General features: G+C 35.9%; 1 protein-coding gene across 14 annotated transcripts in view; it reads right to left on the bottom strand.

The window, feature by feature from the left end:
- MYO9A (myosin IXA) overlaps positions 1–26,740 on the bottom strand; it is a 277,361-nt gene that overhangs the window by 64,783 nt on the left and 185,838 nt on the right. For 10 of the 14 annotated variants that reach the window (XM_045192856.3, XM_053928672.2, XM_053928668.2 and 7 more), the window contains 11 exons: positions 25,374–25,496; positions 23,609–23,758; positions 22,477–22,799; positions 20,305–21,900; positions 17,074–17,173; positions 16,358–16,570; positions 10,824–10,936; positions 5,530–5,672; positions 2,565–2,788; positions 1,943–2,059; positions 976–1,164 (listed from right to left, as the gene is read on the bottom strand). In XM_045192856.3, coding sequence (XP_045048791.2) covers positions 976–1,164; positions 1,943–2,059; positions 2,565–2,788; positions 5,530–5,672; positions 10,824–10,936; positions 16,358–16,570; positions 17,074–17,173; positions 20,305–21,900; positions 22,477–22,799; positions 23,609–23,758; positions 25,374–25,496 — 3,291 coding nt within the window. The remainder of the gene's footprint in view (positions 1–975; positions 1,165–1,942; positions 2,060–2,564; positions 2,789–5,529; positions 5,673–10,823; positions 10,937–16,357; positions 16,571–17,073; positions 17,174–20,304; positions 21,901–22,476; positions 22,800–23,608; positions 23,759–25,373; positions 25,497–26,740) is intronic. The other 4 variants (XM_053928664.2, XM_053928665.2, XM_053928669.2 and 1 more) reach the window with 2 other exon arrangements.

Here is a 26,740-nt window from a genome sequence, read left to right as displayed (position 1 = left end):
TTCCCTCCTTTCTCTCTAAAAATATCAATAAGCATGTCCTCCGGTGAGGATTAAACAATAAATAAAATAAAAATTAGAAGCTATCATTTAAGATATAAAAAGGCTTTTCTATATATATTTCCTGCTAATCACAGTATAGAACACTCCAAAGCTAACCTTTTAAAATTATAAACAAAGGCAGTATAAACTTAGTAAGAATCTTCTTCTGCATAACATAAAGACCTTAACCTAGATCTAGAACACTAGTACTTCTAAGGACTTATTTCCATCTGACTACTTCAAAAATGATTTAAGATGGTTTGTAAATCTCAACACATAGAAACTAGGATAACGTGAATTTAAATGGTACATAATCAACAAAAAGGATTAATGGTATTCTTAATACCTAATAATCAGATAACTATTTCAGCTGGAGTACTAAAAAGGGAACCACATTGATAACTTTGTTTAATGCTACTCTTCTGTAACACAGATTTCATAATAGTTACTTAATAGGGCTGAAGCAAGAATCACATAAAATACCAAACACCAAGTCCAATTCCTAGCACTTAATAAAATAAAGGTTATTATTACTGTTATATAAATTTCAAGAAACATACATTTTCCCAAAACCTAATTCAACTAGAAGTATAATTGGTGGGTCCTCACATAAAGGTCACTGGATGATGCAGTAAATCACATCTTCAACTGTTGTTTTACAAAAGAAAATTCATGTATTGGCCTCGATCAAAGCTGAGGGTATAATCTTGAATGGACAACATTATATTTTATCTCAGTGAAGAACATTAATTGCAAAAGGTTTATAAAATATGGTCTGATGAACTTCTAAGATAGAATGGAGTTTATTAAATTTCAAGTAATGCTGCACTGACATGTTCACTATAATGTTCCCCTCAAATACCAGCTGTCCGAAATAGAGGCTTAAGCAGAGTTCATAATCGAATCCTTTTAGAAACCAAAATATATCATATTTACCTTTGGGGGTATACAATCCAAAGTCTTGAATTCATTCATATATTCATCTAAAAACACTTTAAAAGTGTTCACCCAAACTCTGACTGGAGATTCTCTCCAATCACGTTGCTCAAGCCTCATGGTCTTTTCCAGAATCTGCTCAAATAGTGCGTAGAGGTCTTTATATCGTATGCTTTTGCCATCATCCACCTAATAAGCAATAAAAGAAGAACTTTAAAGTTTTTGAAGGACTTCTTTAAATATAGAAGACTGATTCAACTTGCATTGGGTAGTATTCAGAATAAAGATTAGGAACCTGATATACTTTCCACTGGGCATGCCCATGAGGTCATGTGGTGTTTGTAGATGTAACCTCCCACTCTACTGCAAAGTATCTGCTGAGAGAAACCTGCTAAATTTTGGTAAAATACCTAAGTAGTTTAAACAATGTAATAATTTTAAAAGGCCCTGGGAATTTCTCCCATAAGTCAGGCACTAATAATTATATACTTTAGTGTCAAAAACAAATTTTCTAAAACAGAACTAATAGCATATGAAAGTATAAATCTGAAAGTGATATAAACTGATAGGTAGAAATCAGTAAATAAAACTGTTCTAATTCCACTGGAAAAAAACTGTATGATAATTCCACACATGTAAGAATTTGAAGCTTGACTTAAAGGATTGAGAAGTCAAGAGAGTAGGGAGCCACTGGGTGAAATAGAATCATACCCAGAATATCTAAATTTAGTATCTTAAGAAGATGAAAATATACCCAGAAAGGGGAAAAAGAAAACTACTCAAGGAAATTCAAGGAAGCTATTGATCTGAAGTCAGTCAGTATGTTTTTTCCCTACCTGTACATAAAACAAAACCAAGGAACTGGGGAAATTTCTAGTTAAACATGGCCTTCCTTTTATCTTCTACAGTACCCACAAATTTTTTGTATGTTGAACTACCAAATATATCCTAACAATTTCCAACTCACCGCCAATGCAGATGAATAAAAGCTGAAGATATTCTGCCGGAACTCTTTCAGGGCTTTTTTAAATACAACATCCACGAGTGTGTCTTTTTTGCTGTCTTCATTATCTAGGTCATTCATCTGCCGGCCACAGACAGAGTTTTTGTAGAGAATCAAGTAAATGAAAAGAAGTGAATGCAATTGTGGACACATATTGGTGCTTCAACAATGGCTGCCTGGAGAGTGCAAGCCACTGATATTAAGGGACCCAGGTGAAAGCACAACTAAATAGGCAAAGTTTTATTACTACTAGATGATTTCTAATGTCCCTTCTAACATTTATGATTCTATAGTCTACCAGAAAAACTTCAAGTGTACAATGACAAGCCTCACCTGCACACACACAGTTGTATTTACTATAACATGGCAATTATAGTAAAATGGAGGTCTAGAGTAAAACTAAAACATTAAATTCTGTTTACCCACACTAATGAGTATCATATTACTTGCATCTTCCTGGCAAAGAACAGACTGTCTAACTTAATGAGGTATACGTTGCCTTGATCTCTAGCAGCCATATCCTGATATATAAAAGTACTCCAGAGTCCAAGCTGCTCATGGGCCTAACTCAGCATTCAAAGTGTACCTTTTTCAGAAGAAATTCATCCATGCTTTTTAAATCACTGGCGCTGGCTATGATCTGGACAGAGTCGTTTTGCCAGTGCATAGATTCCAAAGCCACGCTGCTGATCTTCACGCTTCGCTTGCGCTTTGCCTTTGGAGAGGGCTCTTTGTTCTCTTTGAACTCCCTCTGGGAACTACCGGGCAATTCCGGGCTCAAAGGAGGTGTTGGATGATACAGTGCAAATTCTACAATTCAAGATAGAGTAGCCAAAAAGAAAAGATATTCAGTAAAAATACTGAAATCTTCAAATCCCTCTTTTTAAGTATAAGTTCCTTTAGTAAGTCATTGTAAGAAACACATGTAAATATCTAAAAAGCAAAGTAACATTAATGTTTGAGGCCAGGTAGTTAAACAGTAAGTCCAGACTGCACATTTGTACAGAAAATATAGTTAAGAATGACCACTTTTCAATGGAAAAAACTGTCATGTCTTCTTCAGGTCTGATACTAAAAACCTGACAGAAGTGTGTCACAGATCTGAAGCCTGGGTCTCGGGGACCTCCATCCCAAAGAAAAGAAAGAAGAGTACAAAAGCACACTGGCACGCTACCCCAGTCACAGTCTAACGACACCTGTCTGAAAGAACATCCAGCTATAGAAAATTATATAATGATCAGTTATAAGTTTTAAGAGGCAACCTAGCCTCTTGCTCTGAACTTGTACCAGAGCAAAAGTGAGGAAGCTTCTGGAAGAGCAATGAGTAATTCTCAGTGTTCTGTGCAACCGGAAACTCCAAGCTGACTGATATTGTTCAACAATTTCTATGGCCTTAATTATAAAAATACATAATTATCAAACCAGTGAGCTTTGGTAATTATTTCCTTACTAGTGACTACAGCCACAAATGCTTCAGTAATAATATCTGGACTTGGTTTGGCAACCTGTTTAGGGAGCCAGGTAACAAATGGCTCACTTCTGCTTCAGCCTCTTTTGTATTTAGGATTTTCTTATGTACCTTCCAAATAACTGCATTTCCCAGAGAATTCCTTGAGTGAACTGACTTTGTATACACTATTAGAAAGCACAATAAATTTTCTCTACAACTGTTTACACCCAACAAACTGGATTACATGTAGTCCATTACAATCCAGAACTACATTGGATCTGCTAAAACCCTACCTGGGGCTTGATGTGAATTGAGCACCTGCTCATCTCACATACCTGCTTGTTTCCCCACATGTATTCACCTCACCCTCTCCCCCATGGGACAGCCTCATCCTGTCAAAGAACTGATTCTGACACTGGGGAAAAAAGCAGCCTCCCCCAAATGCTTAATTCCACCTCAGGCAGAAGTGAGGCTGACCCAATCTCAAATATGGTGCTAGAATAAAAATTATTAAGACATAGGGTACAAATATATTCAAATTGCTATCAACCAATTTTAATTCTATTATAAACCTAGATATATATAAGTTTTTCATTTAGCAAAGACAATATCTTTCTTATACTAAAGAGACAATTACTAGAGAAACCGTTTATAATCTTATTTCATCATTAAAAACAAGGGCAACCTTAATAAATTTCTACCCAAATATAATTAAAAGGCTTCAACCTTCACTATTATATGCATCTCCTTATGGAGCAAACATACAATGAAGACTGCTAGTAATATATGCTCCAACTAAAGAGCTTTAACCTTTCTTCTTGGGAATTAGCAATGGAGAATGTAACTGAAAAGTGAGAAAATCAGAACGATTACTATAAACCAGATAGGATATAAGAAACTGCTCCTATTATGTAATGGTAAGGAACTCCGAGTCCTCCAAACTACACTTGTAGTATTCACTTAATTCATTATTGGTTTTATCCTTATCAGTTTGCCAACTGACAGGAGCAAAGCCACAAGACACAAAAACAAGGTTCAAACTGTATTTCTACCATTTTTTCCTCTGACACACAGGTACCTCTGACCCATCCTTTCCTACGTGAAAGGATGGTCTTTCCTCCTTGGCCCTTTATCTTATCATTGATATGAGAAGTTTTGTCTACTTATTGCAATTGGGTCTGTTATATCTTTCCCTAAGAGAAAACTTTCTTCCTAGAACCTCTTTCCATTTTATCACCCATCCACTGGTATTTCACACACTCACTACCACATACCCACCTTTCATGTATATTCCTACAGAAGACAGCTGGCATCTCTGCATAGTAATTAAAAACATATCTAAGCAAAGGGCTTGGGAAGAATAGGGTAATCTAACAGAGGGATCACTGAAATCCTTGGACAGTCAGTGATTCTAGCATTTAGAAAAACCAGTTTTCTCAAGAGATGAACTAACTGTTGGGTATTTTCGAATGTGTTACGATTGATGCTCAAGAAGTTAAAATAACAAAGTTCCAGGCAGTAGCAAGTGGTAGGTATTCAATATGTAGCATGGGTGGTTAAGAGTGTGGACTCTGGAGCTAGACTGCTTGGACTCGGATCTCAGCTCTGCCAATTACTGATGTTCGTAAGGAAAGACCTTCTCCGTATCTCCGTTTTCTCATCTGTAGATTGGGAATAATACCACACCTCAGAAAGGTGTATCAACTGGGCCAGTGCACACACGCTTAGTGCCATGCCTCGTGCGTATAAGCACTGGAGTATTAGCTGCTATCTTCTTCCTACTGATACACATTCGTCTGAATACACGATGGCCAAATTCGAACGCGTTGGAAAAATGAGGCTGACTAAGGGTTCACCACCATTCTTGAAGCAGTTGTTACTTCACTGTTTTGCGCCACATTTCCTTGGAACTTCTATTATAGGTACAATGTATTTTTCCTAATTATATTTTGGTTAAGGGAGGATTTAATAATCCTGGCCCTAGCTCACGAGAATATCTAGCCAACAGGACTGCCATCACGAACACTAGAGCAACAGCACACTTTCAGAAAGAGTGAATGGGAATTACGAAGACAGTCTCCGCCCTTTGTCCATTTTTTACCGTCTGGAAACGGATGAGCTGGGATCGTATCTGAACCGGCAAAGGGTGCCGGAACCTCTGACTGGGTGGCAGGTTTCACTCGGGTAGTCTTCTTCTCCCCTTGTTTCCCTTTGGCCCAGAATCTCATCCTAGCTCTCTGAGGTCTATTTAGAAAAAATAATAATAATAAAGGTAAAAATGGAAATCAGCACATCCCTGTGATAATATTTGTATACCACTTTAAGCTATATTATAAAGACCTTTCATGTACATATTAGTTCATTTAACATTTTCACAAGTTTAATCATATTTAATTTTCAATTTTACTTTTAAATTTCATCTGAATTTCCTCAACTTGAATACAGAAATAATAAGACCCAGAGGCATTAAATAATTCCCTAAAATAAACAGATACAAAGCAGTAGAACTAGGATTCCAACTCAGGTTTTCTGAGTCTTCAACTGGTATCTTTTCATTCTGGTCCTCCCTCTAGCTTGGACTTAGTGTACAGACAATTTAACAACAACAACAAAAAATACTTTTAAAGAAATCATTGATATCCCATCACTCTGAAATATATTAGTTTATATTTTCTGGGTAATTTCCTTCCAGTCTTTATCCATAGCATCCTGTTTTCATACCTTGTAATCATGATGGAGATACAATTTTAAATATTTCCACTTACCATTATGTAACAAAGGTTTTAATGTTACTCTATATTCATGAGCCATCAATATTATTAATTAACAAAAGCCACCACTTAACTTGTTATTTTGCTCCAGGCACAGTACTAAGTACTTGCGTAGGATTACTTGATATAATTATAACACCATGTTTACTTCCAAACTATTACAATTTCACAGGTGAAAAACTGGAGGCTTCATTATTAGGTACTTTTCCCAAGGACCCACAGCCAGTGAGTGACCAAGTTGAGAATCACACTTACTATGCTATATTGCCTCACTCTTATTAGGAGCTTAATATACTCTTATCACATCAATCAAGGCAACACCTTGGGATAGTAACAACAGCTCACATTTGCTGGCCACATATCAAATAACCTAACCCCACACTAGGAGACTTACTTACACACCAGTTTGTTCCTTCGTATGTTCACTTAGTCAATAACATTTTTTTGAGCAGAAGCCAAAATAGAAGCCAGTTAATATGCCTTATATACAATATACCTAATTTTCACAACCACAGCTGACTTTGAACAACATGGGGGCTGGGGGCACTGACCCTATGCACAGTTGAAAATCCACATATAACTTTTGACTCCCCAAAATCTTAACTACCAACAGCCTATTGCTTAAGTTTTACTAATATCATAAACAATTAACACACATTTTGTATGTTATATGGACTATATACTGTATTCTTACAATAAAGTAAGCTAGAGGAAAGAAAATGTTATTAAGAAAATCGTTAAGAGAAAACACATCTACAGTATAGTATGTATTTGCTGCAAAAAATCTGCGTGTAAGTGGACCCAAGTAGTTCAAAGCCATGTTGTTTAAGGGTCAAACGTGTGATAATAGGTATTCTCCTCCCTTTACACGTGAGCAAATGAGGCTCAGAGGGCTGATGGAACTGGCAGTTACAGTGCGGTCTGTCTGGTTTTGAAGCCCCTGATCTTTTTTCCTCTGTTCTATTTTAAATGTTTTTAAAGCTTCTTACTGAACTTGTAAGTGCATATAGTGTAAAGAGAAATTTTCTACAAGGCTTATTACCAAGGACAGCACCCTTCTGCCATTCTCATTCTTCTCCGCTCCCTAGAGACGTTTTTGATGATTCTTTTAATATTTACTGTACTTACATTGCTGTCATACTGATGACCACAGATTATAAGTACGCACGTTCCACCACTTCTGTTCTACACCTTCCACACAGATGTGCCCCCAATAGAATCACACTGTAATTTTAGTTAGATCAACACAGAATATTTTCTTTCAGTAATATTCACTTTTTTATTATATAAATAATATTCACAACTCAGACATGTATTTCACAGAAAACCTACATTTTTTCACAGTTAATAAGTATTCTGTTTCACCCTTGCTCACTTTTCCATGTACAATTCACCGCCAAGGGCTTCCCCATTTATGTGTATCTCTCCTCAACATGCTCAAACACAGGAGGTAACCCATCAAGTTTCATGTTCTTGGAATCTCTCCCAGAGCCTTCTGTCCTGCTCCAGGCTGGCATGGTTTCCTTCAGTGCTTGCTGTGCAACTACCCTTTGAAAGCTACTTTCACCACCACAATAGAGATTCCTTTTGTCACTACTGTTTTATGATGACGTGTCTTTGGCATGGGTCTATTTTCATGTTGGGCTCTCAGTAGGCCCTTTCCATTTAGAAACTCATGTCCTTCAGTTCTATAAAATTATCTGAATTACTTTATTAGTGATTTCATCCCTTCCATTTTCTTTGTTTTTTGTTTCTTTTCAGAGCTCCTTTGTTTCACTGGATCTACTGAAAAACTAGCTCCTCTAATTTTCTTATTTTTTCTTGCCTCTTCATCTCTTTGCCTATTTGCTCAACTTTCTGAGGTATGGCCTCAACTTTCTAACACTTCTGAGTTGTTTCTTTATGCTATTTTTTTAAACCTCAATGTTTCTCTTTCATGCATTCTGTTTCATTTCATGGATGCATTGAATAGTTATATTTATTTATGCAGGCCTGTTGATAGTTGTACTTAACTGTCTTGAATTCCACATTCTCCTCCTGCCCCACATAGTTTCTCTCAAGTTGTATTTTATTCATTAGTTTTAGTTTCTTTCATGTTTCCTCAGAAGTGTGACAATCAAAAATAGGATTAAAAAAAAGCTGTTCGGTGGGGCTTCCAAACTGTGGTCCTCCTTGTATGGTTAGCTGGTTGGTCTGTTCTGTAGGGAGGCAGAGCCCTGATACCAATATCTCTAGGTCTTTCTTAAAGGTTTGGACAAAACATCCCAAAGACTCTTTGAACCATCTGCTTAGATGGTACATTAAATATGGAAGCTAAATGGGGGGAAAAGCCGGGCAATCTTAACACTCAATATGAAAACAGTCATTAAATCCCCTGTGCCAAATATGTACCCCCAGGCTTCACATGTGTCTGGTAACCCCCAAGCGGAGATCTTCTGTTTTTATCCTTTCCAGGGAATAAATCTCCTGTTTTCTGCGAGGATAGGGGAAGATCAATCAACCTGATGCTTCCTTCTCAGGTTTATCCAGTTGGTTTAGGGTTCAAATTTCCCCTATCAATATATTTAAAATTTGTCTATGTAATTTTGGATACTAGTTTTATTATTGTTGTCTCCTGCTGTTTGCTGCTGTTGTTTTTGTTTTTGGTTCTGCACACGTTTTGTCATTTGGGCTATTTTGGAGGAGGAAGTGGAAATTAAATTTATGTACTTGATCTGCTGTCTCCAGCTATATGTTCTTTCTAGTTTGCCAAAATTTGATCTCCAAGATGATCTGCTCTGGATTTGAGTTACTGTATTTTGCTGTGTATAATGCGCACCCACATTTTTGGCCCAAACTTTCAGGAAAAAAATCTTTCCTTTTAATTTTTAATTCAATTTTTTAATTTATATTTAGAAACAAAACTGATCATCATATTCCAAGGCATTATTTTGCATACAGATACTTTTATTGCTTTCTAGAGTTACACTTTTAACGCATAAGCATAAATAAAAGAATTAAAAAGATTTATATAGATCTGGAATTAGTACTACCCATGTATAATGTGCATACTTATTTTTTCCTCAAAAATTTGGGCAAAAAGGGCCCATTATGCACGACAAAATATGGCACCTTGGATAATGCCTTGGCAATTATTAAGGAAGTAGTCTTTAATAGGGTTATGAACCAGATAGACTTCAAGTATTCAGTGAGGGCCCCACTGCCTTACATAACATAATAAGGAACAAAAATATTTACTTATTTAGTCTGCTTAATTTTTCTTTAAATATTTTCCAGAGTCAGTTTTGGTAATAAATATTTTTCTTCAAATAGATAAATTGTATTTGTGCTTTAAGTTCATTTTTAAAAATAAATATAAAATTATTCTAAAATTCCTTCTGTATCTGCAATAATTTCTTCATCCACAATTAGAATACCTTAAAATTGTGGGGGGTTTTAAATTGTGACTTTGCTGTTTTTATTTTTCTCTTTAAATTTTTTTTACTTTTCAACCACAGTCCATACCGAACACCATTGTGCACTAGACCCAGATGTACAGCAAAGTGGCCAGAAAAATCACATACCCTACAGAGTGATCCGCCTGCTGCCCCAAGCACCCACCCTGCCCCATACAAATTTATCTCAATATTATTAACTATATTCCCTATGCTGTAACCTACATTTCTGTGGCTATTCCATCAATACCAATCTGTACTGTTTAAGACCTTCAACTTTTTCACTCCGCCCCCCCCAGCATCCCTCCCCTCTGACAGCTGTCAGTCTGTTCTCTGTATCTATGAGAACAGACTTTTTCTCATTTTGTTTATTTTGTTCATTAGATTCCACACATAAGTGAAATCACATGGCATCTGTCTTTCTCTTGCTGACTTATTTAACTTAGCATAATGCCCTTTAGGTCCAATCATGCTGTCACGAACGGCAGTGCTCCATCGTGTAAATGTACCACAGCTTTTTACCCACTCATCTACTGACGGGCATGCACCTGGATTGCTTCTGCATCTTGGCTATTGTACATAATGACGCAATGACCATAGGGATGTATATACTCTTCTACTTTAGTTTCAGGTTTCTTCAGATATATTCCCAGAAATGAAATTGCTGGGCCATAAGACAATTCCATTTTTAATTTTTTGAGGGACCGCCACACACTGTTTTCCGTAGTGGTTGTACCAAGCTGCATTTCTACAAACAGTGCACTATGGTTAAGGTTCCCTTTTCTCCACATTCCAAATATATTTAATAAATAAAAATTCCACATACTCTCTTAAAGAGAATAGCATTTCCTGAAAGATTTTCCCAGTTCCAGTTGTAAAACACTAAGAATGAAATCTAAGTCCAAACTAGATTTTCAATGTCATCTGGTGTAATCTCTTTTACAACAAAAAAATCACAAGTTATATAATGACTTAAAGACTTTGCCCAAATCACACTTACAAAGATAAAGCCCATTTTATACATCTGAATTATTATGCGTCTACCACACAGTGAGCACTTAATACTTGTTGAAAATAGAAACTGACTGCTCTATCAATTATGCTTTTGAAAAGAGGCTCAGTATTTAACTATTGTCAATTAGGAAATAGAATGATATTATCCCTATTAACTCTCAGTGTACACTTTATACCTCATATCCGAATCTGAAGCCTTCTGTCTCACTGCCAATTTCGTAATCTCTCCTTGAGACATAGTCTTATGAAGCTTTGTTTCTTCATCAATTGAAGAAAATCGCTGCGATGTCTGTAATAATTATATACATGAAAGACTTTAAAATCAAGTAACTATATCATAGCAATGTAATTAAAACTCAGGTTATAGAATTTTTTTGAGAATTACACCTATTAAAAACATACAAAAATACATTAATATTATTCAGAGATTTATTGACATAAAAGAACCTATTAAAAACTCTATTAAATGCCTAGAAGCACCTGAAGTAAAGAGAACTTAAGTCAATGAAAATGCTAAACAGGACCTTTGAGCTCATGTTTTCTGACAGTTTAACAAAGAATATCAAGTGAAAAGGAAACAAAAGATCAAGAATCCGATGAATATGGAATGCTAACTACAGTCTTTCATGCCTCCTTATTTTTATGGTTTAAGTTGCTATTAGAGATTCTTGTTATGTACATTAAAGGATTTAAAAGAGCAAGTACACAGAAAGATGAAAAACCAAAGGATCAAAGAATAAAAAATCATTATCACCAATAACAGTCTAAATTATAAAGAATTTACAGGGCTATACAACTGGGACCTGATTTTCAACTGGCAATTCCTCTCCCATTTGTTTATAATATGCCCTTTTAAAGACAATGCAATTTGAAGGAGAGAATTTCTTGTTACTTATTGAAGTCATTTCTCAGTATTTCTTTTTTCTAAGTTATAGTATCTTTTCCTTAGCCTGCTTGACTATGGCCTTATCGACAGAAACCATCTTGAGCTGTTAAAATGGAAAATTTTAAGAGATGAGACTAAATCTATCAGTTATATTAATAAATATGAATAAATTTAACTTACCTATCAAGGAAAGAAAATTTTAATTTGGTTCACAAAGCAGGACGACCAGACTATACTGTGTAGAAAACACACATCTAAAACAAAAGGATGCAGAATGGCTAAAAATATGAGGATGACCAAAAGTATTCTGAGCGAATAGAAATAATGAGAAAACAGAGTCTGTGATGTTACTAACTAGGATTCAAGCAAAAGGTACTGAATGTGACAAAAGACATTTTTTTAAATCCTCACCCAAGGACATGCTTATCGGTTTTAGAGAGAGAGGAAGGGAGAGATGGAGAGAAACTTCCATGTGAGAGAGGACATTGGTTGCCTCTTACACATGCCCCGACCAAACTGAACACACAATGTAGACATGTGCCCGGACTGGGAATTGAACCTATGACCTTTTGGTTTATGGGATGATGCTCTAACCGAGCCACAGTGGCTAGGGCACAAAAGACATTTTTTAAATACTAAAAGCCACAACTAATAATAAATAATAGGAGACTTTAACAGCATTCTCTGTGTGTAAGACAGATCAAGTGTATAAAAAATAAAAATGTATAAGACAAACAACATAATAAGGTAGAGATTATGAATATGTATTGAAACTGTATACTCTAAATAGAAAATACATCTTATCAAATGCACATGGTATAGCCACAAGAACTGATCATATATGTATGAAGTAAAAAATAATACTGATAAATCTGATCAAACAGAAACATTACAAATATTCCTTCATCACAATGTCATAAACCTAGGAACTAACACATACAAAATAAAATGTCTCTTCCTTTGAAAACTAAAAAAAATTTATTATATAAGTTCTCAGTAAAAAAATTGTAATATAAACTAAAATTACATTTTTCTAAAAAAACTTCACACATTAGAATAAATAAGATGAATCTGAAGCACTGCTCAGAGGAGAATTTGTAGCCTTAAAAATTTATATCAATAAAAATAAATAAATGATTCCAAATCAAAAGCTATAAAAGTAAAAAACATAACCAGAAGAAAGCACACAGAGATAATAGCAAAGGCAAAAGCAGAATCAGAAGAGAATGGGGGAGAAAGCAGGTATAATAAATAAATTAAAATCCTGTTATTTTGGAAAACATTAACAAATGAATTGCTAGCTTAAAAAAAGGAAAAAACACAAATCTATAAAATAAGAAATGACAAAGGGGGAATAACCACGGAAACAAAGAATTTTTAAAAATCTTAAGAGACAACTTACTTTCCAAACTTTTATGCAAATAAATCTGAAAAGTTAGATGAAATGGATAATTTCATAAGAAAAAACTATTTACCAAAATTGGACCCATTAGGTAGAAAGCTGAAAGACAAATTTCACTAGAATAGAGGAATTTTACAAAGAAATTATGTCACAAAAAAAGGACCAATCCCAGATAGTTTCATAGAGAAATTCTATAAAATCTTCAAAAAGCAGAGTCACAATACTATAAACTATATCTAACTTTTGGGGGAGAATAAAATACACATGTAAGTACTAAGTGTACTCAACAGTGTGGCTGTTATCTGGGGGCCACCCATCTAAACCTCTTCTGTCATAGGCTTTGTTCACTACTGACCAGTTGTTCAACTTTCAACACCCACTTCAAATTCACTAGTTTGTGTCCTAAAATCCTGTGAACATCCTGCCTTGACTTCCTCTTTCTGAGAAATTACTAAGACCCAGTCAAGGTGGATTTTCACTTGCTATGAAATAAGCTACTAAATTTAGGCTTAATCAGCGGATTTTTCTGGCTGATTTTTGGGGAAGTGGACAGCGGGATGAAGGAAAACTCAACACAGCTTAAGTACTAGAGAGCACCCCAGAGGTTAACTAACAGAAATAGGAATACAAAAAGTGACAGCAGTTTTTCTGAGGGGCTGAGAAATTTAGTTTTATCGTACTGGAGATAAAGAAGACAAATTGTGGAGAGCTATTTGGGAATCATACCCACAGAAATGATTGGCTGAACTCTGGTAAATGGTAAAAGAAAGTATACAGAGAAAACCGTGATGTTACCTATATCGATCCTACAAATAAGGGATAGAAATTATTCTATTGATTCATCATTCAGAAGACTGACAGACTAAATTACTCTAAAAAAGCCACTGCTTAGCAGAATGGGTCATTCTCCTTGGGTAAAAGCCGGCACAGTGGGCATAGGAACTGAGTGAGAGCAGCAAACGAGACTGAAGTTATTCAAACGGCAGAGTTAAAAGAAGGAAATTAAAAAACAAAATACCAAAATCGTAAGGAGGGAAAATACTATTCTGGTCTCCACTCCTACAAAGCCAGTTGAAAACTGATGAACAATTCATCAACTCAGGAGGTAATGCTCATCAAACTCCCTCCACATAATTCATTTGTAACTGTCTTTATCTCATTAGGCATTTCACAACCGGAAGGGTCAGAGGGCTTCATCCAACAGTGAATGACACACTTCTTAGCAGAAGTCAGTGATCACTTTGTCCAGGAAAAAAAGATCCCCCAAATTGTCCTGTTTTAAAAATCCATGTACCCAGAAAATCAAGTCCATTTAAAAATCTGAAGATATCTCAATCGTGAAAATTCAGCAGATGCCATTTACAAACAATTGGTCTTCATCTTTATAATATCAGATAACATCAGAACAGGAATATTTTCAATATAAATGGAAACACACTTTAAAACTGTCCCTACCGTCCCCACCCCCAGGCCCACTAAGTATCAGCATATTCTAGAAAGCAAAGCCTCTCCATGCAAGTATCCACCAGAAACCACCACCGCCACATGTTCCTAAGAGAGCCAGTGACGAAACAGAAGGCAGTGACAAAGCTGGAGAGGTGACTAACACACTGCAGGGCGGGTGTTCTACAACTACTGGCATGCAGTGACTGTCAAGCAGGTGAACAGGGTCATAGGCAGAGGCTACCAGCTAGAACCCTTAAAGGGGCTGAGTGCTCCAAGCAGAAAGCCCAACTGCCTGGTTCATCTCAGTAGAGTTCTCAGTGAGAAAGAATTCTACCACCAAAAGGACTACGGTTTGTAACAAAGGAAACTCTCAGGAACAAAGCAGCAATTACCAATGCTAAGTTCTTCCACAAGTGAACCATTTACTTATGCTTTAGAGAACAAATTCAGTATGCTCTATTCACACTAAAAAATATATCTAGGTAGGACTTTTCATTAATATTAGTTTGATTCATTACAAAGTTCCATCTTTAACTAATAATCATATAAGAATATATGTTGTTATTTTTTACTCAAAAACAGGGCATCTCCAAAATGAAATTGTTTTATCCTATCTGAAGAGAGGGCTTTGGCTCTATTAATGGGTATAGAGACTGTTCCCAACTTTTATAATCCTATAGTTCAGCTCAGGGTAGTGACCCACTTGTCTAATTAGAGAACTGGTAGTACATTTTTCTGTGATACTGTTTTTTCTTTCTTAGAATGTCAATACTGTCACTTAAAAACTGGGTTTATCTCCAACAAAAGATAAAGAAAATGAGAGTATTCTGGAAATTAGCAAAATTTTTACTTAACTAGATCTTTGGCACAATCAACAGCTTAAAACAGTTCAAAGATAAAATATTTAATAAGTCAAAAGAAGACCATCTAAAATTTTTCTCCCATAAAAAAGAATGAGATCCAATTTAATTAAGGATATGGATAGAAATAACCTGCACATCACTCTACTTTATCAGCGGTAATGTTTTAGTACATATCAGACATACAGGGTCCTGATATTGTGTATTTTCCAGGACAATTCCAAAATCAAACACTTTATATACACAAATGCATTCATACTTGTTAAACTACACGTGTACCTAATTTTTGTTGAGATATAAAGATAAGGTTATATTCTTAGTCAAAATAGTATGGTTTTATTCAAACCTAACTCCAACAGTATAATCTGTGACTAATACAAACTTGTATTACATATCAAACCTTCTACTTGGCCAGGTTGGTCTAGGGAGACATTTTTGGTATTGCCCATTAAATTGAATTTTTAAAAATTAATGTTTATTTTCTATTACTAAAAAATTAGGGAGGAGAAAGCAAGTTTAAAGGCAAAGAAAAAAGAGAACAGCATTTTAATTAAAAGCTATCGGATTGTTTAACACACACCTAGTCACTAGATCAGGGAGGGGTTGGAGAACTATGGCCAATGAGTCAAACAGAATCCACCGCCTATTTCTGTAAGTAATTTTACTGCAGCATAGCCATGCCCACTAGTTAACCTATTGTCTACAGTTGTTTCCACTCTATGGTGGCAGACTTAAGTAGCTGCAAAAGAGCCTGTATGTCCCACAAAGTCTAAAATGTTGATCATATGGCCCTTTACTGGAAAAAGTATTTGAAGGTCCCTGCTCTAGACCTTTCAAGATATAACACAGAAAATTTCTACATTTTCTACATTTAGTGCCAAGTTAACCTCAATGTTGCCTAACTTATGATTTGAAATGCACCTTTATGCACGTTCAAGTGTCCTTTATCTTAGTCCTATTAAATTAAACTTTAGCTTATTTGCTGTGTTCACTGAGGTTTCCCATGTACAAACCATTATATGGGGAAGAAGCTGTGAAGGTTAGCTTTAGATTAGCAAAGACTATTCCCATCAGATTTGCTTGTTGCCTATTTTTCTTATATTGCTGTAAAATTACCATTTCGGAGTCACTGTGAGAGGCCTGACCCAGGCTGGGTGCTGGCCCTAGCTCAGAGTGAGAAGGTTGGTCAAGGGAGAGAAGGGGCTCAATGTCATCGTAATCATCTTCCTCTGTATCCCCCTCCCCATCGGCAAAAGTACCTCTAGTCAAGAAATCGGAGCGCGTCCGCGCCATTCGAGCTTTCTTTTTATGGGCCGGTCTGGCAACCTGCTTGACCAAATGATAAAACAAATAACACAACAATGTTTTGTTTTTTGGTTTTGGGAGGGGGGAGATGATGCCAATGAAAGACATCAGAGAGCTCATGAATTTCTTGTAACATCCCGCCACCCCACCATGCCCTTTCCACTAGAAGTGACAGAGATAACCAAAAGCAATCCATACACATTACTCCGGACAAAGGATGAGAACGGAAGCTAAATCTGCATAGCCACAGAAGTCACCTTTCACTGCCATAATAGGTCACCAAAATCACTTGCATAAATTGCCTTTTTTTCTTAGCAACTTCTTTTTTGTAAATCCAGTCTGGTTTTTAGGCATCATTCCCTGCCTAAAGTATACCTCCCTAAGTATAACAGACTTAACTCATGGCTTCTTTCTCTACAAACTCTTGGGAGTAATGGGTAGATGAGATGCTATATCTACAAGAATAATAATTTCCAAAATAGTGTGCATCTATTTTGCATAGAATATAGATAAAATTTCATACTTACCTCTCCTTGGCCCGGCCCAGTTAACTTTACAGGTTTTGAAGCTGGTTCATCTTGTTTATGGAGTTGAAGATTTCCACTGTTTAAGGGTTCCTTGTTAACGCTTAGGATAAAAAATCAGGATTACATTTCAATTCCTAGCAGATATCCAATGGCAGCAGTCTCAAAGTACAGCATGAAATATAGTTTAACAAGCTAGGTCAAAGAATTCCAGCCAATTCCACACATATATCCAGAATTTTTTCAATTCCTAAAATAATACACCCCCCAAACTTTCTACTTACCTAATTGATATTATTACAAAGGATTTACATGTATGAATGAATTACTAGAGACCCTTCCCTGGTAACCACTGGGCATATTCCACTATGATGACATATGTTTAATAATAGTAGCAGCAGAATTAGCTCATGAAATGATAGGATTTAATGATGAGAAAGGGAAAGTACCAAACCCCCAAATCCTTAGAATTAGACCTAGAATGGGCCTTTTACTCTAACCATTATAAAGTACCTGATAAGTAGCTACCCAGCGATAAGGACCTCATTACTTCATAATGAAATCATTCCTACTGGTTAGCAAATTTTCTTTCTGAAATCTCTATGTAGCTTTCATCTGCTGTCTTTGTTTTAAAACTTGAGATTGTACAGAATAAAATCAACACTAGCAGTATAGAAGTTATTATCAAGCTAAAAGAAGTGTGCCCCAAACCATACAGACAGAAGTGTCAGTTTGTGAAAATTTAATTTTGCTTGAATGACCACATGACGTGATTGCTTTATCATTACATTCTGTGTAGAAATGGATGTTAGTGTCTGAGGAAAATCTGAATAGAACCTGCATTCTCACGGCCCCAATTACCTATGTTAACTCGGTGCCACGAGTCTTAAAACTTACCAACAACATATTGCTAATCTTTCCTTAGCGGAACTATAAGCTCATTGTAAATCATCTCTTACCTTCTAGCATAGTGCTAAGTTTAAAGTAGACACTAACTTAGAATATGAGTTGGCAGACTAATTGCTCTACCACTGAAAATCTTCCACTTAATTTTATAAAGAACTAGGGGCTATAAAAGGTTACCTTGTCCTTTGCCCTATGTAATAATCCCGAAACAAACCTAATGAAATGGCAATCTTTCCTTGCTGATGGCATTTCACAGATCTCCCTTTTTGACTAGTGTCTGGTCAAGCTTAGCAATCCTCGTCTGTCCTAAAAGATTCCCTTTAGGCCATTAAAATCTCTCCTGCCACAGTTGAGCCTATTGGCCTTTGATTTGTTCTCCAAAAAGAGAAACAACTAGTAGGACTTTTGATAGCACCTGACCACCCTAATTTTTAAACTCATAGTATCTTCTTTAGAGCTCTTCATTTCTTTTTGTTCTCCCTCATGAACCAGGCGAAGACAACTATGGACTTATCACCACTATGGCACAGAAAGAATGCTACCCTGGTGATACTTCCTAATCATGAAACCCAATGCTGATTCCTAATGATGAACTCAGGTTCTAGTCCCAGCTATTTAATGTGCCCTCACACAAATCATTTCACCTCTAGGGGAGCCAATGAGCTCATTTCTAATATGTAAGAATGGGACTAGGTAAACTTAGGAACACCAACATTTATAATTCTATAAAATGCTAAAGTTTCTAGTAGTGCTTACAGAATAGAGAAGACTTGAAGTATGAATTTTACTTAAGCTTTCACATAAACAATCTAATACATAATCATTTTGAAGATAAATGGATCTAATGGGGTAAAGCAAACTAAATCAAGTAGACTTGCTTATCTTGAAAAATAGATTTAAAAAAGCAATTCACAAGGATGATTAATGTTTTTTGAAATGTACAGGTAAGATTTCTACAAGTAATGCTTCTAAAAGCAGACTCTTGGATCCAACAACTCTACACACACACACACACACACACACACACTGCACATCACTAAACTTAATAAAAATGGCAGGAAATAATATATTTTTAATACTCTGAAGGGCTTGTATGCCATACAGAGTCTTTGAACTTCTGAGTAATCTCTAGACTATTGGGCAGAAATAGTCCAACTATGGTTCATAATACTGTATAGAAATTGTTAGTGGAAAAAAATATGAATGATGTCTTGCCCACATTTACAAAGGATTTCTATAATATCTGTATATAATTTCAAAGACAGAAAGATTAAAAACTTAGGGGATAAGAGAAAAAATTTATTTAATAGCTAATATGAAACTTAATTTTTTAGCCCTAAAATATAGCCCTTACCTTTCATTTAAATAATGATATTCTCCCACAAGAACTGAAAGAATCCACTGTATACAAAGACTTAATACAAATATCTTAAACTTTATCAAATATTTTATGTACTACTTAAGAAATGCTTTTCTTAAAATGGAGACAACTGTACTTGAACAACAATAAAAAAATGTGGAAAAACAACAAAAGCTTTTCTTGTGGCTATCACTAGTTAATAAAACTTAAAAATATAAGGGTTTTCCACTCATATGAGGTATCTAATATAGTCAAACTCTTAGAAACAGAAAGGAGAGCTGTGGTTAGTAGGGTTCAGGGGAAAGGAAAAAAGGGAGTTGTACAATGGGCAACTGAGTGTGTTTTGCAAGATGAAAAAGTTCCAGAGATCTGTTGCACGGCAACGTGCATACAGTTAACACGACTCTACTGTACAGTTAAAATAGTTAAGATGTTAAATTGTGTTTTTTACCACAAAAAAAGTATAAATAACTTAATAAAGAAGAAAAAATAGGTCATCGGCTGTAATGAAACACACTGAAGCCTGAAACTAATGAGCGTGGACTGCTACCCCTAACAGTTGTAGGGCACCCAGCATTTGCTGAAAACCTCCTACATATTACCAATCTCACTTAATGGGAAGGAACCAAAAACTGCTCTCTGTGCTTGGTCGATTCTTAGGGTATAATTATATCCAATTTCAAGTGGCTGGTAGAGTCAACAATTACGGAAATTTTTCACACAGAGAACATGACTAATTTGAGTAGCACCCATACAAAGCGTTGAGGCTGATCGAGGCATCTTAATACAGGCAATTTTTAAAATTAAAGTAAGACCTTCCAACAGAAAAGAGATTATGACCCACTTTATTGCGATACTAACTTTGCTGCAGTGGTCTGGAACTGAACCCTCAGTATCTGAGATATGCCTATAAAATTCTCCAAAAAGTTTCCCATTTATACATAAAAAACAATAAACACTTCACTTACAGGGGAATGCTCCTATTTTCCTTTGGTGTGAAGAAAATGGCCCTTGTAGTTCCACCTCGGGAAGGGTCATTAGATCTGTGGCCATAAGCCTGAGTCGGTCTAAAGTGTTCTCTTTTTGAAACGTGATGATTAGAAAGGTTATAGGCCACATGCAGTTGGGTGCACCTTCTGTCTGTCTTGGATAATTCATCGACAGTACTAGATTGACATGGGCCTCCTTTTCTTTCAAAGCACGGGAAGACAGGTCGATCCTGCATGGGTAAGTGAGCAGAGGAACTGTCTCTTGGGGGAAGAGCTGCATCTTTTACAGTTATTGATGGAGGCCCTAGTACATTGGACTCCTCCTTACTTGGGGTACTCATGACGAAGAGAGAGGATGGCCTCTCTACTCTGTGTTTTGACTGTTGGGAAGATGATACCAGGAAAGACTCCTCAATTCTTGGTTTTTCAATCGTCTTGAAAGCTTTCCGCTCTCTCTCTAAAATATCTGTTTGTTGGCGAATCTGTTCCATCATCTCTTTCTCATTCTGTTGCTGCAATTGCTTTTGCCTTTTTTCCTTCTCAGTGTTGAGCTTTTCCAACTTTTTAAGCACAGTATTAGAAGAATCTGTATTCCAAGAAGCAACAACTTGATTTTCTCCTGAGAAGTGACACTTTCTGGCTTCCCTGTTGATATCTAAAGAAAGAACTGGGAGTGTTTCTCCACTTTCCATTAGTTTGTTTCTCTGGATACTTGGGTCTAGTTGGGAACTTGTTTTCAGTGGGTCTTGTTGAGGAATATAAAAAAATGTAGGCAGACTACTGGAAATAAAGGAGTCTCTCAGGGGTGGCTTATAGGTAATAGATTCAGAACTGCAAACCAGTTTTTCCTTCATAGTCCCATTCTTCAAATGCACTGATTCAGAGGGTGTCCCCTTTTGAAGCAATGTACAATTAGTCTCACTTGAGGCACTGAGGGCATTGTCCTGTGAATCAAATTTTTGACTTCCAGGTATCTCAGGAGATAGAAACTGCAGGTCTCCTTCATCTAAAATTATGGACTCTAGTTTGCACTTTTGGCTTTCCTCACAGCTCAGAAGCTCCAAGCTTCCTTGAGAGCTTTCACTATCAGGTGTGCCCTGAAGGGACTGAAGACCCTCGGGCATCAGTTCCGTGGACCATCTGCGTTCTTCTGAAGGAGACACACCACCAAGAGAACGAACTTTCAGCAGTTCTAAGCTAAATATAGCTTGCTCTAGTTCTCTCATTCTCCGACTTTCTCTTTTGGCACGTCCTACTTTTTTCTGGTGGAGATCCTCCAAGGACTTGGGTCTCTCTCTTACAATTACATCTTCCTGCAAGTCCACACCACTTTGGCTTCTGGCTCTCTCCTGTCGCTTGTTTGGGGACTCCTTCCAGCAGTCCACTAAATTATTTTGATTGCTCTCTATCCCAGATTTGCATTCCTCTATCGCTTTTACTCTGTTGTCAAAGGAACAATCCTCCCATTCTGAAGGGTCTGAACCATGAATTTTCACAGATCCATATGGCTCAATATTTATCAATCCAAGCTCTAGTTTTGTTTCTTTTAGTCTTTGTTCTTTTAAAGCTTTAAATCTATATAAAAATTAAAAAGAAGTGTGTTAGATCTATGTCTTGGTTACCAATGGAGAGAATGGTCTTCAAAAAAATTTTTTTATTGTATCTAAGCATTTCACAAACTAACTTGGTTGCACATTTCATAATTCTGTTTCCATGAGTAAGATTATATTTCATTAAGTGAATTATTCCTACTTGGGCATTCTACTAAAAAAATAAATAAAATCAGAAGTAAAGCTCTCATTTAATAATATCCTTATTTTAAGGTAAACCTTAAAAAATAAAATTAAAGTTTCTAAAAGCAAAAACAGTTGAACATTGCCAATTTTTAAAGATTCAACCTAATGTAAAAGTTAACTCTTAGCAGTTATAACCATAGACCACATAGGTTTTCAATCCAATTTAATTCAATAAACACTTATTTAGCTTCTATTATATACCACACGATGCAGGTTAAAATTTCTAGGAGTATCACAGTTTAGTAGAGAAGACAAACTGCACGTAACCAATTCTAATACAAATTAGGCAAGTATTAGAGCAAAGGTATAAACAATGTATTTCAATAGACAGAATTATTATAACCAAAAAGATTACCTCTGTCTTGCTCTGAATCCTCTACATATTGACTGCAAATGGATAATTTTGTTCCTTTGCTCGTGATACCTCTTACTTTCCCTGTAGCCTTTCCATCGTGCCTGTATACAGATAGCAGCCCTTTGCTTCCGCCCATAGTGCTCCCTCCACCTCTGCTGGATGATGACGGCTGCAGTCCGGAGCTCCAAATACCGCTGCCTCTCTAAGTGAGCACGCCAAGAAGCCTGCAGGAGAGTAGCTGCATTGGCTACAACTAAAGCATCCTTTTGCATAGCTGCATCTCTGATGACTTGCTTCTGATTTAGGTAATTTCTCCAGAATCTCTGTGGTAAAGACAAAGTAGTAACAGAAACTTGTCATATCTTATACCACATTTTCACAGGAAAAGGAAAAAAGAATAAATTTCTTATGTCTTAATTAAAGGGTAAGTGGCTAAATAGTGGTTGATTAAAAAATTTTTCTTTCCTTGATATGCTTGGTTAAAACAAGTATTTTAGATAATATAACCTCAATAAAGTTAATTATAGAACTTAATAACTTAAAATGTTTGATGCTTTCATGCCCTACAAATTAATTTTAACAAATTACAAATTATTCTCATACTACAGCTTGCCAATATTAATCGGGTTTAAGGTCAACATATACACATTACAGAAATTAAGATATTAAAGATTTTCTTGTACAAACACAAAAGGTCCTATGGAAATAGCTATCATATAAATTGATGATGGAGAAAATAAAACAGATAAATATAAAATAAGGCACCTGTAGACCAAGATGAGTATATAACAACAACATAAGTATGACTCTCAAGTATCATTCCGAAAACTATTAAATATAACTATGTCAACAAAATTAAGGCAAATACTCCTTTGCCCCAACCATACCTCACAAGCCATTATAACTGTAAATTTGATTTAAATTCAACTCCATTGATATTTATTAACAGTTTATTATTATAAGCCAGATAATCTTTTCAGTGCTATCAACATTTCAAAAATGAGGACACATTCTTATCTCTGAAGAAGTTTACATTCTTATTTCATAGTAAAATAGTTCTGGTTACTGGAAAAAAAAAAAAAAAGCCCAAATAAACTAGCCAATCTTCTGCAAGGAACCCTTTGCCTCCCACCTGGATGATAACTGATGCTTGTCTCAGATGGAGGAAATGCTGCCTGCACAGCAAGACTCTAAACCACTGTTGCAACAGTATGATTCTGCGGAGCACCTCTTGGTGAAGCAGATCTTGTAGGTGCTGCCGTTCCTGCTCCTTTAGGAACACCTGCCAGGAGGAAGAAGATGAAAAACACAATTTAAGAAGAAATGAGCCCTGGCCAAGTAGCTCAGGTGGTTAGAGTATCATCCAGATATGTCAAGGCTGCAGGTTTGATCCCCAGTCAGGGCACATACAAGAAGCGACCAATGAATGCCTACATAAGTGGAATAACAAATTGATGTTTCTCTCTCTGTCTCTCCCTCTCTCCCTTCCTTCCCCCCTCTCTAAAATCAATAAATAAAAACAAATTATTTTTTTAAAAAGAAAGAAATGAGAAATTTATTTCATGAATCATCCCTTCTGTGATGAGCATTTTTAGAAAAGAACAAATACAGTGTCAGATGTGTAAAAGCAGTACTGATAAATATTTCTATCAATTTATCCAAAGTAGTCATTCTCAAAATGGAAAGAAGACATTAGAATATAGAAGGCAATATGCTAAGGTGCGCATGTGTACAAAAATCCCAGTGCCAGAGATCAGGATACATTATTCCGTTGGGAAATTCACCATCATCATAAGCCAACGTAGTACTGGTAGTATGTGATATTCTTCAAGGATGTTGGAGTAGGGGAAGAAAAGTAGAGAACCACATATCTTCAAGTTTGATCACAACATGAATAAACCAGTGATAAGTCTTTCTGAAACCTCGTATGCATCACAGGTTCCTTGCTGCCAAAAACTATTAATCAGTTTATTTATTTACTCCATTCCATTAAAAAAATCTGTAGGAATTTAGCAGGGTACAAAAATAACTTGGACATGGGCCCTTAGGAATAGGATTGGCACTCACCTTGAAGAGCAGGTAGGTAAGAAAAACTGTATAAACTTAAGGTATATAACATGATGTTTTGATGTATGTATACATTGTGAAATGACTACCACGACCAAACTAATTAACCTATTACCTATCATTTTTGTAAAAAATAAGATAGTTTTAAAAAGAGAACACAAATATTAGATACCCAAAGAGGAAAACAGCAAACTAATAAGGGTAAGAGACAGAGGACCCCACCTGAGCAAAACAAGGAGCTGGAAATAATGATAAAAGCACATACAGGAGACAATGAAACAATCTTCACAATGAAGATATTAAATAGTTTAAAATTACAATATGGAGATTCTTGAAAAAGAGAAAGATGTCTGAATTTAAGGAGGTTATCAGGGGATTATTATTGAGCAGGAAACCAACATAAAGAAAAGGAGAGATGGGAGAATTATTTGTAAGGAAAAAAAAAACCCCAAACCCCAGAACTTTGTAAAAGGATTAAAGTGAAGGGTAAATAAGCCAAACATGATTATGGTTTCTAGCCTAAGAAACTAGAATAAGGATGACAGAAAGAGTAGGTGACAAATTAAGGAAAGCAGGTAAATCAGGAAAAGGTAACTTCGGGCAAACAGAGTTTCAGATTATAGAACACCAGGGAGAGAGGGTTTTTAAGCAGTTAAAAATTTAGGTAGAACTAGAGAATTCACCAGAAGCTCTTTAATACTGATTATGTTACTATTTCTTATGACATCTGGTACACTGTATTTTTATAAAACATTCTGATAGGCAGATTGTCATTATTATTTAAATACGAAAATACATTCAATTTAGACAAGGGCTGTATATATATTTACCATGGATTTTCCAACTTGATAATTATCTGGATTAATATTTGTTTTCCTGAAGAAATCCTGAATGTTAAATTTGGATGGAATAATATTTCGAGGAAGAAGTACATGGAAGTGGCTCACAAAATCCTGAAAAATGAAAAGAAAATGTTACAAAGTCATAAGAGCATGATGAACAAGATCCTAAACACTAGCTAACGATCCTTCTATTAATCCTTGCCTCGTTCTTTGGAATAGGGTGAAATCAAGGAAGTGTTTGTTAACTTAAAATATTACAAAAGGTTAATTTATAAAATGGGGAGGAGGACAGTGAGTTCTACATAGTATCTTGTAATCAAAAGTGAATGGGAGAAGAAAAGAGGGGTAGAAACTAATCATCACTTTTGAGAAAGCTGTATTAAAAACCAAAGAAAAAGTTATTTAACAAGAATCAGAAATTTTCAGCAGAAAAATAAGCAAAGGTGGCAGGCATTACAGGATACAACTGAGAATGAGACTTCCCCTCTTAGTAACAGTTTCAAGGACTTGCTCAGCTGCTGAAAAGCTTCAATATAAGTTCCATACCCACAGCAGCAGTACTCATGAGAGTAAGTATGAGCCTTGCTGGCAGCTTCCTATAAAAGAAACTCCTGCTGAGAAAACTTGAGTAAAAAGCCAAATGGAATCACTTCTTTTGAACTAGACAGTTCTGACTGAACTATTTCAGTTATTGAAATAATTAGTGTGAAGAATTGCTATGTGCATGGATGGAACTGGAGAGCATTATGTTAAGTGAAATAAGCCAGACGGTGAGGGACAAATACCATATGATCTCACCTTTAACTGGAACATAATCAACAGAAGAAAAAAGCAAACAAAATATAACCAGAGATATTGAAGTTAAGAACAATCTAACAATGGACAAGGGGGAGTGGGGAAGGGACAGTGAGGAGAGGGGATTACAGGAACTACTATAAAGGACACATGGACAAAATCAAGGGGGAGGGTAGAGATGGGGGAGGGAGGGGGGTTTGGCTGGGGTGGGGTGGAGGGATGGGGATAAAAGGCACACAACTGTAATTGAATAACAATAAAAAATTTTATTAAAAAAAAAAGAAAGAAAAGCTGGGAGAGCTTTTACACCAAAAAAAAAAAAAAAAAAAAGAATTGCTATGTGAAGAGTAAATTTAGTATCAGGAAACATTCAGATCAAATGAGAATAGCCAAGTACTAGGTACTATTACAACATGAGCTTAATGAGATTGGTGCCGTTCGATGGAAATGAGCACTCTCTCCCTCTGTAATTCTACATCCAAAAGATGGGATGAAAGGAAGAATTAAGACAAATAAAAAGTGAGCCCCAAACAGAATATAAGACAGAAATAATTACCTGA

The sequence above is a fragment of the Desmodus rotundus genome, chromosome 7 (genome assembly GCF_022682495.2).
Source record: "Desmodus rotundus isolate HL8 chromosome 7, HLdesRot8A.1, whole genome shotgun sequence".
NCBI classification, from domain to species: Eukaryota; Metazoa; Chordata; class Mammalia; order Chiroptera; family Phyllostomidae; genus Desmodus; species Desmodus rotundus.
Note: the sequence above shows the minus strand (reverse complement) of the source record. Positions and strands in the feature narration are given on the sequence as shown.